Source organism: Convolutriloba macropyga, chromosome 13 (assembly GCF_964194025.1).
Source record: "Convolutriloba macropyga chromosome 13, txConMacr16.3, whole genome shotgun sequence".
In the NCBI taxonomy this organism is placed as follows: domain Eukaryota; kingdom Metazoa; phylum Xenacoelomorpha; order Acoela; family Convolutidae; genus Convolutriloba; species Convolutriloba macropyga.
The window spans coordinates 23363423-23379551 of NC_134480.1; the positions used below are offsets into that span (position 1 = coordinate 23363423).

At 37.0% G+C, this 16129-nt stretch overlaps 2 protein-coding genes across 2 annotated transcripts in view; one reads left to right on the forward strand and one right to left on the reverse strand.

Annotated features, from left to right (window-relative positions):
• LOC142352139 (putative carboxymethylenebutenolidase) overlaps window positions 1-16129 on the forward strand; it is a 273385-nt gene that overhangs the window by 66303 nt on the left and 190953 nt on the right. The gene's annotated exons all lie outside the window — the stretch shown is intronic.
• On the reverse strand, window positions 2288-6257 carry LOC142351820 (uncharacterized). Its single transcript, XM_075404024.1, has 3 exons — window positions 6043-6257; window positions 5228-5324; window positions 2288-3016 (listed from the first exon to the last, which is right to left on the reverse strand). Exons 2-3 carry the CDS (start codon window positions 5250-5252, stop codon window positions 2418-2420), a joined length of 624 nt encoding a protein of 207 aa, XP_075260139.1. The 5' UTR covers window positions 5253-5324; window positions 6043-6257; the 3' UTR covers window positions 2288-2417.

Sequence of the window (16129 nt, forward strand, 5' to 3'; positions counted from 1 at the left end):
TATATGTTTCGACCCCTATACTACTTAGGTGAAAAAAGTGAAGTCAACAAAAAATCACTTTTGAGTGCTCTTTCATAGCGCAAAATCCATTTCAGACAATTTTAGGACTTTGAAAAACTTTGAAAAATTTTCGAAAAAAATTTTGAAAATTTTCTCAATCGCGCACAAAACATGAATTCAAAACCACCAAAACCCAATTCCCAAGTTTCAATTTACATGAACCATCAAAATGAAATGGAAATAGCTGAAAAGTATAATAATTTGCCTCACACTCCGAAAAAATTACAAGATTCCACTTTTTCAGAGAAAAAATTTCTTGTAGGGGGGGTCCGGACCCCCCCCTACAAGCACTAGGCAACTTACTATACTACTTGTATCACATATTTATGTTGAGACATTTCTCACTATTAACAGAACAACTAATATTTAGGGCTCAGAGCATAACAAGAATCTACAAGTTTTCACATCCGATTTATTTATATATACTTGCAATTTAACATTTCAAATTTTTTTTTTGGGGGGGGGGGGGGTTCAAACCAAAGTGGGTCAACCATAATGAAGAATACGTCCAATTTTAGTTTTTTTTACTCTATACTAAGTGTCCAAAATAACTCTTCAAAATCTTTCCCCAGTTAGATATAAAAAAATGTATATAAATGGCTTGTTGAATCCAAATGGTCTAATATGTAAAGGGACTTTTTTGGTACGATTAAGTTAGTTTCTGTCTTGACATTCCTTCAAAACTTTGGAGCCAAATTACTGATAAACTATTTAATCCGAAAGTTCAATACGTAGTACAGGAGTTAATTCGTTTGATACCTCAAAAGTACGGATGAACCGGCCAAAGAACCTAAATGTCAGATATTTAAAATGCTCTCTCCAAAATTAATTTACGGACCAGGTTTAAAGAATTACAGATAACGTATTTGCAAGACAGTTTGGTAGAGCTCGTTTAACTGTTCGTCCTATATACTGAAGAAACCCTTCTTTAGCGATCAAACTCAGTTGTAGTGAAAATCAATATAAGAAAACGCAGACAAAATAACAGTGCACGTCGAAGAACGCGTCGTGTTTTTGGCACACAAAAAATACACAAACGCTGAAAACACCTTTTAAATAACGGATAGTTTACTTCAAAAAGGGGTATATGTACAGCACCAATCACTGATCATTAAACCGGATTCTCTATGTCAATCAAATTTAGCTCAGCAACTCACAAAAATATTCTAATATTTAACCACGAATTCCTTATGTTGGGTTAATTGCCCTCATTTGCCGATTAAAATTACACTTTTAAACTAAACTTTTCGAAAAAACTCGCATTTTTCTTTAAAAAACAAATCTTGCGTCTTAAGAGTTTTGATGAGGAAAGACAGAAGATAATCAATTGATTGAAAAAAAATAGTGATAATGAGTATTTCTGCAGGGAAGGATCACAGAATGTTGAATGAAAACGCGAACTGCCCTCAAACTACTGGCGAGCAATTGGCTTCCTCAGTGGCTGGCTTAGGGAAGCTAGCTTTAGCTTTACTGGAGGCGGGGGTGGGGGAAAGATGGAGCGGAGAGCGCAAAAAGGGTAATCGCGGAGAGAGAATGGAGACGGGGAATGGAACGAGCGTGTTGATTAATGGGTTGAATGATGTGCAAGGGGTGGAGTGAGCGAAGAAGGGAAGTTCGGTGGGGTTGGGTGGGGGTTGAGGGTAAGATATATACTTGGTATGTGAAGGGGTTTGAACTCGAGTAACCGCCCTTCATACCATGATTTGTTTTCTCTTTAACAGTTTTGGTGATTCACATACATAAAAACTAGTATACCGTAAGGCTCTGAAAGAAACTTAATGCCCTCTGGTTTAAAACTCTTCACCCCGTCTTTGAGGACAAAATTTCTGTAGTACAAACATTGCAAAAAAAGGTAAGACAGTATTAATATTTTGCCACAGACATCGTTTGGGGGCAATTAAACATGGAGTTAATCAAATAGGTATGGATAGATAAATATGCATTTGTGTAAGACAGATAATTACTTTGTGTTGTTGTGTTAGTAGTGATATGAGTTCGTGGTGGCAAGAATTAAACCAAAATAACTTGTTTTTGCTAGATGAAGGAACTAACTGTAAAAGCAGTTGGCGCCAACGAGAGAAACTTTTATCTAATTTTCTAACATTGAAATTTAGATGTATAAGTACTGTTATATAGAAGGCCTTCCCTTGAAATGTGATGTGTGATTTGATTATTTTCGATCACATGTAAAATTTGTTTTGCTCAATTACGGGCTTCTGAAGTCCCATACGGGGCAAAAACTTAAGCTTCAATTCAAATCATTTAATAATATCAAACAACTTAGAGATTATATCTATATTTGAGTTTTTATGGGCTCTTCAAACAAAGTTTTTTCTCAGTTTAGATTTATGGTTTCTTCATTGTTGACGACCCTTTTTTCCACACTCTGGAGGAGCCAGTACTCCCACAACTTTATTTTCAAATCCAACATTTACATATCCAGGGTATGTCTCAACAACGCCTTCTGCGATCCTTTGCAGCTGTTTCTCAACAACGTAAACCAAATAAGACCCCATCTTTGTAAACTCTTTCGTCTTAAACATGGCCACGTCTCTGGATTCGAAGAAACTGTGATTTGTGAAATATTGTTGAATTGCTTTGAAATGTCTGCAGTGTTTGGGAATATTCGTCATCAGGTAAACAACTCCATTTCTTTGAGGAAGTCCAAACGATGCTATTTTATTAACTAATTGTGAGGCGTTAAGTTTCTGCAACATGCAACTTCGGTCTGTTCCTCGTATGTGCATTACTGTCAAGTTGAACGGGCCATTTGAGTTTTGCTGCTTTCTCGCAATATGAAAAATGTTGTTTTTGACCTTTTTTGCGCTAAGCTTTATGAAACGCGAAAACTGAAAGGGGTCCGACACTAAAATGGCATTCACGAATGTAGATGATGCGTTAGTTATTGAATTGGACAAATGTACATGTTTGATCATGTAATGCTTGCTGTTTTGCTCTAGTTAAGACCTTGTTTACTTAAGAAAACAAAGCACACAGCGTAAATGGGGGAAAAATTATGTCAATGGCCAGACAGAAGGTGCGACCCAAATTTTTTCCAGACCATTGACTGGGGTCGCACTGGACCCCCCCCCCCCCCTCTCCGCATCCCAAGTCGGTCTGTCCAATACCTATCTTGGGTGCCACACCTCATCCTGGGCAATAATCCCCCCCCCCAAAAAAAACGAAATCTGCTAACCATTCTTCTGAACTCTAATGGCGTCTTTGCCAAGGGCGAGATATCAATGGTATTTATCGGAAACATGTGCTTTGATTGCGGTCAGAATAATGTAACATAAGCGATAAATGCCTTTATTCTGGTAATATTGCATACGCGTATGTAATATTACCAGAATAAAGACATTTATCGCGCCGCATTAACAAGAAAACTTTATTGCCAAATCAGCAGTATTCTTACGTAAAAGTACTTAAGTATTCTTCTGACTTTGGCTCTCGACCGCCAGGTTTAACGACAACAGCGAAAATAAAACCCGTGCCGACTTTTTACAAAACTGAATACATTAAAAATTAAGCAATTTCAAATATAGGATAATTGAGTGACAAAATTTCGTTGTGTGTGAGTGTGTGCGTGTGTGTAAGTGTTTGTGTGTGTATGTTTGTGTGTATGCGTGTGTGTGTGTGTGTGTGTGTGTATGTGTGTGTGTGTGATTGGGCAAACAAGTTTGGGTATAATATAGCTTCAAAAAGTAACTTGAATTTCCTAAAAATGTTATTTACTTTTCGTCGTATTTGGAATCAAGAAAACACTCGGACAGGTACAAGCAGCTTATGATTAAAAAAAATTTCCTCCTACTCAGAATTTTTCCTGACCTCTACTTACAAGTAGAGGTCAGCAAGAATTCTGAGTAGGTGCAAAATTCGTTATGAGAAGACTGCAGCTGGACCCAAAAAAAGACCTTAGCCAGACTTTTACTAGTTGCTGGACCGTGTAATTATAGTCAATATTGCCACCCCCCCCCCCCCCCCTCCTACTAGACTTTTAAAAATTTTTCATCAGTCGAGGTCTAGACCTGGGTAACTATGCACTTTGGCGTAACATTGCGTATGTAATATCACCAATTGGCATGTGCATGTGTGTGTGTTTGTGTGTGCGTGTATGTGTGTGCGTGTTACTGGGCAAAGAGGTTTGGGTATAGTTTGGCTTGATTAAAGTAACTTGAATTTCCGAAAAATGTTATTTACTTTTCATCGTATTTGAAATCATGAAAACACTAGGTCCGTTCCAAGAAGCTTTTAATCGAAAAAAATACCACCTACTCAGAAATTTTGCTGAGCTCTACTTATAAGTAAAAGTCAGCAAAAATTCCGAGTAGGTACAAAATTCGTTATGAAAGGACTGTAGCTCGAGCCAAGAAAAGGCCTTAGCAGGACTTTTAATAGTTGCTGGACCGTTTAATTATAATCAATATTCCCCCTACTAAATTTTGAAAGTTTTTCATTAGTCCAGCTCTAGACTTGGGTAACTATGCACTTTGGGGCTTTCATGGCTTATGTTTGCTCTCGCCGCACCAACCCGAAAACTTTATTGCCAAATTGGCAGTAATCCTACGTAAAACTATCGTATGATAAAAAATTTAACGCTTTTCATCCATATTCTCAAATACTGTTCGGTCCGGGTGACTTTGACTATCGACCGTCAGATTTAATGACAACAGTGCAAATAAAACCCGTGCCAACTTTTTTAAAAATTGTTTACAATAAAAAAAGGCAATTTCGATTTTAGGGTTATTGAGTGCACAAAATTTGTTTGTATTTGTGTGTGTAAGCGTGTGTGCGTGTGTGTGTGTGTGTCTGGGAAAATAAATTTGGGTATAATTTGGCTTTATAAAAGTAACTTCAATTTCCTAAAATTGTTATTTACTTTTCATCGTGTTTGGAATCATGAAACTACTAGATCTGTTCCAAGCAGCTTACAATAAAAGAAAATTCTGAGTATATGCAAAATTGGTTATGAGAAGACTGTAGATGGACCCAAGAAAAGACCTTAGTAGAACTTTTACGAGTTGCTGGACCGTGAAATTATAGTCAATATTGCCCCCCTACTAGACTTTTAAACTCTTTTCATTAGTCGAGGTCTAGAACTTGGTAACTATGCACTTTGGGTTGATATTGGCAAGCTTAACAATTTTCAATAAGTCAAGATCTCAACTCGGAGGTCCGTATTCGATCGTCATTGTGTCGTGTCCACTCTTCAACAACTGCTCATTTGCGTGGAAAATTCTCACTCTACATCTCCGAGTAATGTTCTAAATAAACAACTTTTATATAAACGCAGAACAATTTTTCCCATCAATTGATTTCCCATCAAAATTTTTTTATAAAAGTTCGAGGATCCTAAAAGGCAAAATTTAAAGCATATCTGGCCTTGTCGTTGAAGGTCATTGTCTCTCCCTTATCACTTAACCCCGATCAATTCCCCTTCTAATTAAATTATTTCTGATTGTTATTTTCGTTTGAGCGACAGGGATTATGTCTGAACTAGCTTTGCACGTTTTTGACTAAAAATTTTAATGAAACTTATGTTGCAGATATACGCTAATACTGTAAAAATTTATTTTAAAAAAAGGACAGAAACAGTTTTTTAAGGTATCTAAATCCAAAAAACACGGTGAAGGAATTTCAGAAAACGATGTTTGTTTTGCTTTTGATTGAAATTGACTTATCTGCAGCTTCATGACCAATGATTTACAGCATTCATGCTTGCATTATGTAATCAAACACAAAAGTGTGAAATGTTTGAACAATATTAGGAAAAAGAAGAATGACAGAGATGAGAACATGCGTTGTGACTTAATGCTGTTCCCCTTTTATAGTATGTAAAACCCACAACTGTTTATTAAATTCACCTAGTAAGAAAACGCAATGCTTCTGGTTTCTACTCGACCGCATGAACTCTGTTAATATAAGACACCATCCCCGGCAAATTCTGATAGAGTCTGTCTCTCATTAGCGGATGCATTTTACCTTCGTTTCATCTTGCAACTCGAAGATCAGATTGGAGAGATCCGCGAAGTCCCAAAATCTCCAACCAGGGTAGAAATCACCACGTTTTGAATTTGGATTGTGACGAGATGCCAACCGGGGAATATAATCTATCAGGGTCCTGTTGCATGCGACAGCTAATTTGTAGGCATTGATAAAATCTCTGAACTTGTGATTGAAACCTGATCCTATTCCTCCTATGTCCTAACCAAGGCATCTTTTTGCAATGAGCATACGTTGCTCGACTATGTTTTAAGATCTTCGAAAAGTTTTACACAGTCATGGAAAATTTCGTAAACATTATTTTGCAAAAAGCACACGTTTACCGCACAACGTACACTCTGGGGCTTTGGTAGACCACAGTGATTACTACTTCAATTAAATTAAAATTAATTTCTCAAAATGCTATAATAATTAAGATCCAAGTGAGAAACCAAACTTTTTCAGTGTAGAAACCCCACTCCTCCACGTTCTTAGCTTAATTGTCTATCAAATGAGGAAGAGATAGAGAATTTTCGAAAACTCAAAAATTGTTTGAGAATATTTGTTGTATCAATAGCAAAATTGCGTCAATCTTAAATCACTTAGTAAAAAAAAAATCTCACATTAGAGAACCGACGAGATTTAACACTATTAAAACTACGAGACAAGACAAGCAGCAAAATTGAAACAACAATTATTATTTTCATTTAAATCTCAATGTTTGTTCTTCTGAAAAAAGCCTCGATAACAAAGTTAAAATGCCGTAAAACAAAACTAAACAAAGTAAATTGTACTTGCCTATAATACGTCAACCAGTCATTAATGAGACTCGCAGCAGGTAAACAAAAAATCAAAAACGGCAAGGTTCGAGAATACGCTTTTTTAAAACAAAAAATTTCAAATAATGAAAAAATTTAGATACCAACTGAAATCTTTTATTAAAAAAATTTATGTTCATTCAAACCTCCATATTGAAACATTGAGACCTGTCATTGTCCAGAATAAATTGTACATATACAGAAACAAACGACAAAAACAGACGAATAAAATTCAATTAAATTTATGCAAGAAAACGGTGTCGAAGCCATTAAAACCATAACCTATTCCGTATAAAAACAGGATATTATCAATTGCGCCTTCTTCAAAAACTAAAAATGTGACATGTGACCCTGAAAATGTGATAACCTCTGAAAATGTGATAGTGAGCTTAGGTAACATTTAGACAAAAAAGAACGAAAAGTGCTATTTAAAAAAAACTAATTCAATAAAAACATTTAATTTCAAAAGCATAAAAACATTTGCTAACATCTAAAATCTGTAAACGTATTCAATTTTTTCTCTGAAGAAGGCCAATGAGATTAGTCATTATTCAAAATATGTCAAAAATTTACGTAAAGAACGTGAAATGCAGACAAAACCTCTTCAACTTTTTTAAATTTTTGATTTTAAAAGCTGAAAAAAATAGCTGTCAACTGAAATCAGTATATAGTCTTCTTTTTCCTTTGTTCATTGATAGGATGGCGTTGAGATCTGCAATTATCAAGAATTTTTTATCCGAATATACAAAAAAATCTAAGTAAAGACAAAAACACGAATTTGCTTTAGTTTGTGCCAGCTGCTTTGAGCTGGTTTTTAAAACGATAACATTGATGAATCGGACCTGGTTAAAAATTGAAAAGACCAGAAAAAACCTTAAAGATGGGAAAACGTCCAAACATCAAATTCCTTGTGAAACCTCTTAGTACAAAGCTAAAAATTCATTACTTAAAACGTAAAACTGCAAAAAACTCTTTAATTTCAATTCATTAGAAAGACGGTGCGATCTTTTTTAGTGACTTTTGACTACAAGTTGACCAGAAAAGAGAAAAGGTGGCAATGCTCAGTAATCAATTATTCATTTTAATTTTAACAACGAGTAGAAAATTTTGTTAATTCTATGCTTAAAGACGCAAAATTATGTAAAATAATCGGTAACCAAATTTGACGATTTAAAAAATTCGAATTTTCTCGCATAACTTTCAGGTGATTACGTTGAATTTTGGTTTCTAAATTCAACGCATTCACCGCAATATTCTGCAAGAAAATGGTGGTGAACTTTCCAACTTGTCAGCGTTGATTACCTCTTATCCTACTTAATTTTGGCAAAATTTCGCGGCCCAGGGATCATAAGAAACCGAGCGAGCTTCGGGGCAAAAGAGAAAAGAAAACCAAATTTTCTTATTGTTTCATAGGTAAAATTTGACGGTGAAATCACCAAATCCTTATCAGGTCATGCAAAAGATGCCTTGAAAGTTATAAATCGATCGGCTCTCTGGCAAAATGGTAGAAAATTCAAATCATTTGCGTAAGGCGAATCTTTCCTCCGCTTTATTGAAGTAGTATTTGAATTAGCGTGAAATGCTGAGAAAATTTCTCTAATGTCTGCTGAGTTTATGTAAGGAGGATAATAAAGGCTAAAGCTGCGAATCTCTTGGTAACGTAGCTGCTGAATGGAAAGCGTCAATAAGGTCATAGCCGAAAATAACAAAAGGACCAGGTACCAGCACGCATTTCGTCTCTGACATACGAAAAGGGTTGCGTTCGCTATTTATTTTAATACTAACCTAAACTACTTAAGCAAGTTGGACATAGAGATCAAAGAAAATACCCCACTTGGCCCAAGCCCGCCTTATCCAAGAACCATATAAATGGAACAGTTTTTTGCATGATCTCGCTATGAAAAAAACTCTTAAGGCAATGTTTGCACAATATAGAGAGATCTAAATGCCCATTCCGGCCTTCCGTAAGCAAATTTTCGTTTCGTCAATTTCAACGAAAAAAATGTACTATGAAGGTTTATAAAGGTATGTAATTCAATTTTTTCTTCGCATCTACTAAGTAACAATTTTGCAAGCTTCTTATAAGTATTAAAATTATCATTTCCTTATAAGTAGTATATATAGCTGTATAGTAACCTCTACGGGGGGGGGGGCATTATGACTTTGGCCGAAAAATCTCTTTTCCGAATCGGAAAAGAGATTTTTCTGTCAAAAAGTGCAAATGTCCCACCCGTAGAGGTCACAACACAGCTATAGTAAAGAATTGATTTTTCAGCTACACAATTGATTTAGCTGTAAACAATTGATTAAGCTATGTAAAATTACTACAAGGGACATTACATGCTTCACGATAGGCAATACCATATAAGGAAGGATGGAGGGGACATGGGACACACTTCCTACAGCAACTATAAACATGTCCAGTTATACCATTCTAGATGAGAGATCGAGCATGAATGGATGAGTCATCAACAAAAATTTAGACCATTCAGGTTTTGGAATAAGAAGGTTTATATTTATAGCACTAAATTATTCGAGCCATTCATTTCTATATTAGAAATTGTCCACAGCAGTAACCCTCTCAATGACTAGCCGAGTTGTGAAGGATGAAATTGATGGTGGCGTGACCAATTTAGTTTTCGACGAAGTAACAAAGAGAGACCACCATGGCGTTGCTGTTCTAATACTGTAGTTCCGCGATCAGAGGTTGTATTCTTTGTCCAAGTTGGCATTATTGTGCTCATGATAAGCTTTTGCTTTCCATGCATTTTTTGATATCATAGAGCTGTAAAAAAGTCAGTTTGGATAGCACTGCTTTCAAGTCTAGTTGGTTACATCCTGCCAAACCCTAAATTATGAACAAAGTTGTTCTCACGCATGACAGGGTTTTTGTGGCCATTGTGGGACCCAATGGATGTTGAAAAACTAAATTCATGTTCGACATGTTACAAGCATTAACATTCTAACCCCGTTTTACAAAAGTCTACTACTTTTATAAAGAGTAACAAGAACTATTCACGGATGTACAAAGTCAGCTTCCACATGTCGAGTTCATTAAATTTTCTAGATTTGAAATAATGAAAAAATTTTCGGACTGTTTGATTTTTGATGATTCTTGCGAAAAAAAAATTCTACGATAAAGCATTTGTGAAAGTTGCAACATCTGGCCGTCATCGAAAACTGCATGTCATTTCTGTTAAACACAATCTGTTTGACTAGAGCAAGTGCTCTCGCACAATTGACCTAAACACGACTCACATTGTTCCCTTCATTTCGCTACGTGACATTCAGCAGATAGAATATCTCGGGAAACAGTTGAATTGTCTCCAACTGCTTACAGAAGCTTATAAATTCGCCACGGCTGAGCCGTACGGGCAATGGGTGATTGATCTGGATCACATAACAACTCAAGTCTTACGCTTTTCATCTACCCTCATTGGACTCGAACCATCGATCTTCTGCATTCCTTCACAGGAATCAGTTATAACACTATTAGCAAATGAAAAAGAAAAACTTGCGTATGCTGAAGCTTTGGTGCGTTAGCAGTAACTCGAAATCAAAAACTAAAAAAATGTTCTGACGATGGATTTTGAATTCATTTGGTTTCTCAATAACTGTGTTATGAATGTGCTCTCCGGCGTGGTGCCTATAAACAAGAATAAAATCGAAAAAATTGAGACTGATCTATGACAGCTATCAAAGAGGAAATCTAGCACAGATTTGAGAAGTAAGCTATTCCAAATATCGTCTGATTTAGCTTTTAGCTAAACCTTGTCTACACTATTTACCTCATTTTGACACAGTTTGACTACAAATTTGATTTCGTAACAAGAAAGCTCATTTTGACATTTGGTAAAATCGGAGGAATCTCGTTCCAAGGCGAAGAAATTCCCAGCATTCTTGGTTTCCAAGCGAAACCTGATCATGCACATCAAGGATTTTATCATATTGGTTATAAATTAGAAAACAATCATATCAGACACACAGGCGACTTTCCTGTTGACATAACTTGTGGATTACATTTAATTTCTGTCTACATTGATGTCATTGAATATCAGCATGTTCGTGTCTCACGTGCCCCAGTCCTCAAGATCATTGAGTCAGAAAGACGTTTGAAAAATTTCAGCTTGAACACTGTTATTCCTGTTTGTCATAAATCTTACACAAACTTAGATTTTAAAAAATTGCTTTCAAAGCATCAAAGTTGAGCTGAGAACTGCGACTGGGTGAATCATTTCATTTATTGGTACTGGTAAAGTTGTCGTTAGTCTCAAATTCCAGAAAATCATCTAGATAATGGAGGCGTACTACAATAGTCAAGCATCCAATTCGATGCCTCATTTCTCAGGACATTACAGGCAAAGAGGAAGCTGTTTTAGGGCATTGGTTGCTGGTATTGGATGCGTGGCTTTACCTTTGGCTAGACGCATTACTTGGCCAACCGCAAAACTAATTGGAAGAGAGCTTCTTGTACAAGGAGCCTCAGAGATAGCTGAAATTGCAACAAAAAAGAAGACAACAAAGCAGGCACTGAAAAGTACAGTAGCAAAAACAGTTAAAAAACAATTAGGAGGATCAGATTTCTTCTCTAAGGTCAAAAACGCGCGCTAACATAGTTATCCCCTCTGAAGCAACACAAAGTTCAATGGACTTGTTCGAGAAACCTCCGCTGCTTCTTACATTTGACCAAGCTTTCGAGCAGAAAACTGGTCCCCTTTATTCTCCTACTTGATCTTCACTGGAATTCCAAATTGTTGGAGACCGAAATAATTTCATCGACTTACAGAAAATCTATCTTGAGGTAGAGTGTAGCATTGTTCAAAACAATGGAAACAATTTACGTTATAGTGCTGGAGACGCCAATGCGAGTGATACACCCTACTTCGTTAATAATACTTTACACTTTTTATTTGCTGATTGAACAGTGTCAGTAAACGGTATCCAAATTTCATCAGCTAATGGACATTACGCTCACAAATGCTTCATTGAAACTGAGTTTTCTCATGGCTCAGACGCGAAAAGCACTTGATTGAAGTGTCAAGGATATGAATACGAATCTGATCCAAACGCAATTCCAAACGCTGCTATTACCCAACGGGAGATACTTGTTCGAAGATCGACCCAACTTACACTATACGGTAAAGTCGCCGTGGACTTTTTCTTATGTGAGAAGCACCTAAAAAGAGGAGTTACGTTGCGAATCTCTTTCTGAAGATCCCAGGATGACTTTGTTATGATGAGTGAAGACGGTGCAAAGCATTATAAAGTGAAAAACGTTGGAGCTAATTTGTTTATTCGAAAAATGACAGTATCGGATAATGTGTTGGGAGCAATTGAAAAAAACACTTCTGAAAACCCCGCCATGTATCGATACAACGAAGTTATATCGAAAGCCTTTCTTGCAACTGCTGGACAACAAAGCTGAAAACAAGAAAATAATTTCACAAAAGAACCCATTCGAAGACTATTATTTCAATGTCTGCAAGTGCCGCTTTCATAACGAACATTCAAAATCGTTTTCATTTCAAAATTTTTGGTCTGAATGAGATAACTGTTTACCGCAATGGATTCGCAACTGCTGGCACTCCAATGTTAACGAGAGACGATAAGAGGCTATACTTCAATTCTCTGGGAGCTTGGCTTTCATTGAAAGTGGTCATGGTATATCATTGGCTGATTTCCCACATCATAATATAATGGTGTTTGATCTTACTAGTACCCAAGAAGCCACGCACGATTTTATTTATCCCGATTTAACAGACTCATCGTTATCAGTCGAAGTGAAGTTCAGCGCAGCATTACCAAACAACATTGAAATATTATTCTTGGGAGAAAAATGTTCAACAGTATACATCGATTCTGGGAGAAACGTTTCCAAAAACAATCTTCCTATGAGCTAATGGATGAAGACCAGATATACAAGTTGTTACAGCAATGCAAGCACTTGAAACATAAATTCAACGGCGTCGATGCCGCGGACAATTTTACCTGAAAAAGTCACCAAACTCTTTTACTATCGTCAACGTTTCACCCGCTGCATCAATTGGCACACTTTGGGTTGTGTTAGCAAGAAGAAAGGCGTATCCCATCATCTAGTTTGCAGATCCATTGGCTTTACCAATTTATTCACATAGACAAATTTCTGACCGCCTAAGAAGCATCAGTGCAGACACTATATATGTAGACTTTATGGAGGACAGACGAGAAGACGGAAAACCATTGCAATGCGCAGACTCTCAATTGTGTGGATTTTTTTGCATATACATTTCTCACTATATTCTGAGTGATTACTTTTTTTTCTGATGTAAATGAGATGCAGTTGATGTCTTCTGTTAAACATATGAATTGAATGTTCCTCGAAATATTTTGTGTTCCTTATAGTCATGATTCAGCTAACCCAACTGCAGAACACAAAAACAAAAGAACAGATCAATCTTAATGCAAATGAACATATTTTAAGTTTCTGTAATTACAAACAAAACTTTGTCTAGAAGCCCAAAACTTCCAGACGGAAAGCCCTGGGATATGTTGTTATTAATGCTCTCAGACAAACTCCAACCCCAGCAGCTGTGTCTATTTAAATTTTGTCAGGGGACAATCACACAAAATGTCAATAAGTCCCACGGTGATAAAATTTATTGACGCTGATTGTGGTTCACGATTGTTTGAACAAACAAAGTGAGTTTGCTTTAAACTGATTGGTCAAGGATAATCGAAAATTAATGACTACCGAAAGTGGAACTTCTCTCATTGCTTTTTGCCTTCGTTTCTATTGATCAGTTAACTAAAATTTACATCCTGTTTTAACTTTTAAAATTAATTTTCACTGCCTTTAACCCTGCTCTCCTCTTCACAATTGAAGACTAAAACGCGCTGGAGAAACAATTCTGCAAAATGTGTCTGCAAAAGAAGTCTACGACGACATCGAAAAACATTTCATAAAATCTACGCCCCCAGCACCTCGGTCGAGTGTCATGACTGTGGTTATGAAACCAAAAGTTTTTATGAAATGACAGGTCATATGACTGTTCAACATGCAAAGACCAGTTCTCGATATTGTTTGTACTGTAACAAAATTTTCAGCCGAGACATTGACTACATGGAACATATGAATGGGTCCATGGTTTGCCATCATGGAATGTTGACGCAGATAAGCTTCATGAAAACGAAGTACTACCAGTTGAAAAGGCTTTTCGTAACTCTATGAAGGAGTACGAAGTAAAAATAGGTGGCTTCGAGATTGACTTGCTACACGCCATGCAGGTGAAACGTGAGGAGATTAATAACATCGTTCGACAAAGCGTACAACAAAATCCTCAAAATATACAATTTGGAGCTACAGTTCAACTCAGAAAACCGGTGGACACAGAAGACTAATCTGAGAAATCAGAAAAAATAACAATCCATCTACAGTCGAAAATGGAACGAATCGACTCCGGAGGTATTGCAGATAAAAGTTTCCATCAAATGGTTGAACAGATGCTCATGTCACTTAACAGTTTTGCATCTCACGGTAGCGGCTGGACGTTGGATCAGATAACGAAAATCAAAATCCGTACACTAAAATGGAAGCCGATCACAGGCTCGTATTATTAGGCTTTGCCACAAAGGCTCTCCCGTACGTCAGCTCTCCTTAATATCGGAAACAGAGAAGATGAAAACTGTTTTTTATATTGCTTCACCGCTGCATACCATTTGAAGTTTGGACCACAACTTGTAACATCTGGTAGCTCGACACGACAAACAAATAACCCTTATACATATACATATGGACCACAAAACAAAAATGCCAAGCAGCCAATTGGACAGTATAACATGCCCATGGGGTTTCAACAGATGTCTCGATTTGAGGAGGGTGATGAACAATGTTCGTGTGAATGTATTTCGGTAAGTCAAGCTTTTTTCAATATTCAAAAATGATAGTTGAGACGACAAATGAATGCAATGATTGTATACTTCTCTCTAGATCCGTTAGAAATTTATTTTAAAAAACGCTGACCAACAACTGATCCTTTTCGTGTCTCAAAAAAGGCCGACTGTGAATTCAATCTTAATTTACTGCTGCTATGCGATGGATCGATGCAACACTACGTTCTTATCAGAAATTTAAAGAGCTTAGCTCATAAAGTGCGGCAAAGAGTTCCTCGATTTGATAATCATCTGTGCAGGAATTGTTTCCATGTCTGTATTCAAAAGCAAGATACAAAAACATGTATCTTGTTGTCAACAGAAAAAGTCAGCTATGGCGAGAATGCCAGATAAAAACAAAAACTCTCCTTTACGTTTAGAAAACTTCAAGCTCGCTGGTTTGCACCAGTGGTTGGCTTTTTTGATCTCGAGTCAATCATTGAACCAGTTATGAGTTGTAGAAACGATCCACGGTTTTCCGAAACGAGGAAAAGGGAATTGCATAAACCATGCAGCTATGGCTTACTGTTTATAGCACAAGGTCACGATGAATCATTTCACTTTGAATGTGAACGGGCTCCTGGAGTAATGCCGCAATTTGTGGAGTCGCTCGAGAAGATGGCCAAGACAATATATGTCAAGAAACAAGAAAACAGATACTTCGGCGGTGTACCAACAATCGCAAGATCTAACGTTGAAAATTGTTGGATTTGCAAATCTCCATTAGATCAATCGATCGAAAACCCGACAGTGCTTGACCATTGTCACTTCACGGGTGACTTCCTTGGCTGGGCCCACATTGAATGTAACATCAACCGGAAACTTTTAAACTATACCCCAATTTTTGCGCATAATCCTTCTAACTATGACCTCCACCAAGTGTTACTTGCACTACAAGAAAGCAATATGTGAAACCGAGTTACAATAGTCCCAACCACAGATGAGAAAAATATAGCACTTGAAATTGGAGTTTTCATCAAAATGCGGTTAGACAAAAACAGTAAGGAACGACCTGTATACGAGAACATACGACTGCGAAACTCTTTTCGCTTCATGCCGTCGTCGCTTGACTGATTGGCTAAAAACCTGCCATCAGAGGAGTGCAAGTTGTTGGAGCAGCACTTCAACAGACGGCCAGAAACTGCTGTGGACAAGTTGAAGCAAAAAGGCTTTTTCCCTTTCGGCTACATTGACAACACCGGCAAACCGGCAGAGTATGAGCTTCTTCCGCGTTCTCTCTGGACCAACAGTTTACGTCAGTTTGAAGTCGCTGTAACACAAGAGGAATACGAGCATGCAGTAGATGCATTCAATATCTTCCAATGTAGTTCAGTCGGTGTTTACTACGATATTTATCTCCA

Excerpts from the sequence above, each read along its gene's own strand:
- LOC142351820 (XM_075404024.1), bottom strand. The coding sequence starts at position 5,252 with ATGACGATCGAATACGGACCTCCGA. Across the intron at positions 3,017-5,227 it reads GATCGAATACGGACCTCCGA|AGCAAAACAGCAAGCATTAC; the intron begins GTTGAGATCTTG and ends GGTCTTAACTAG.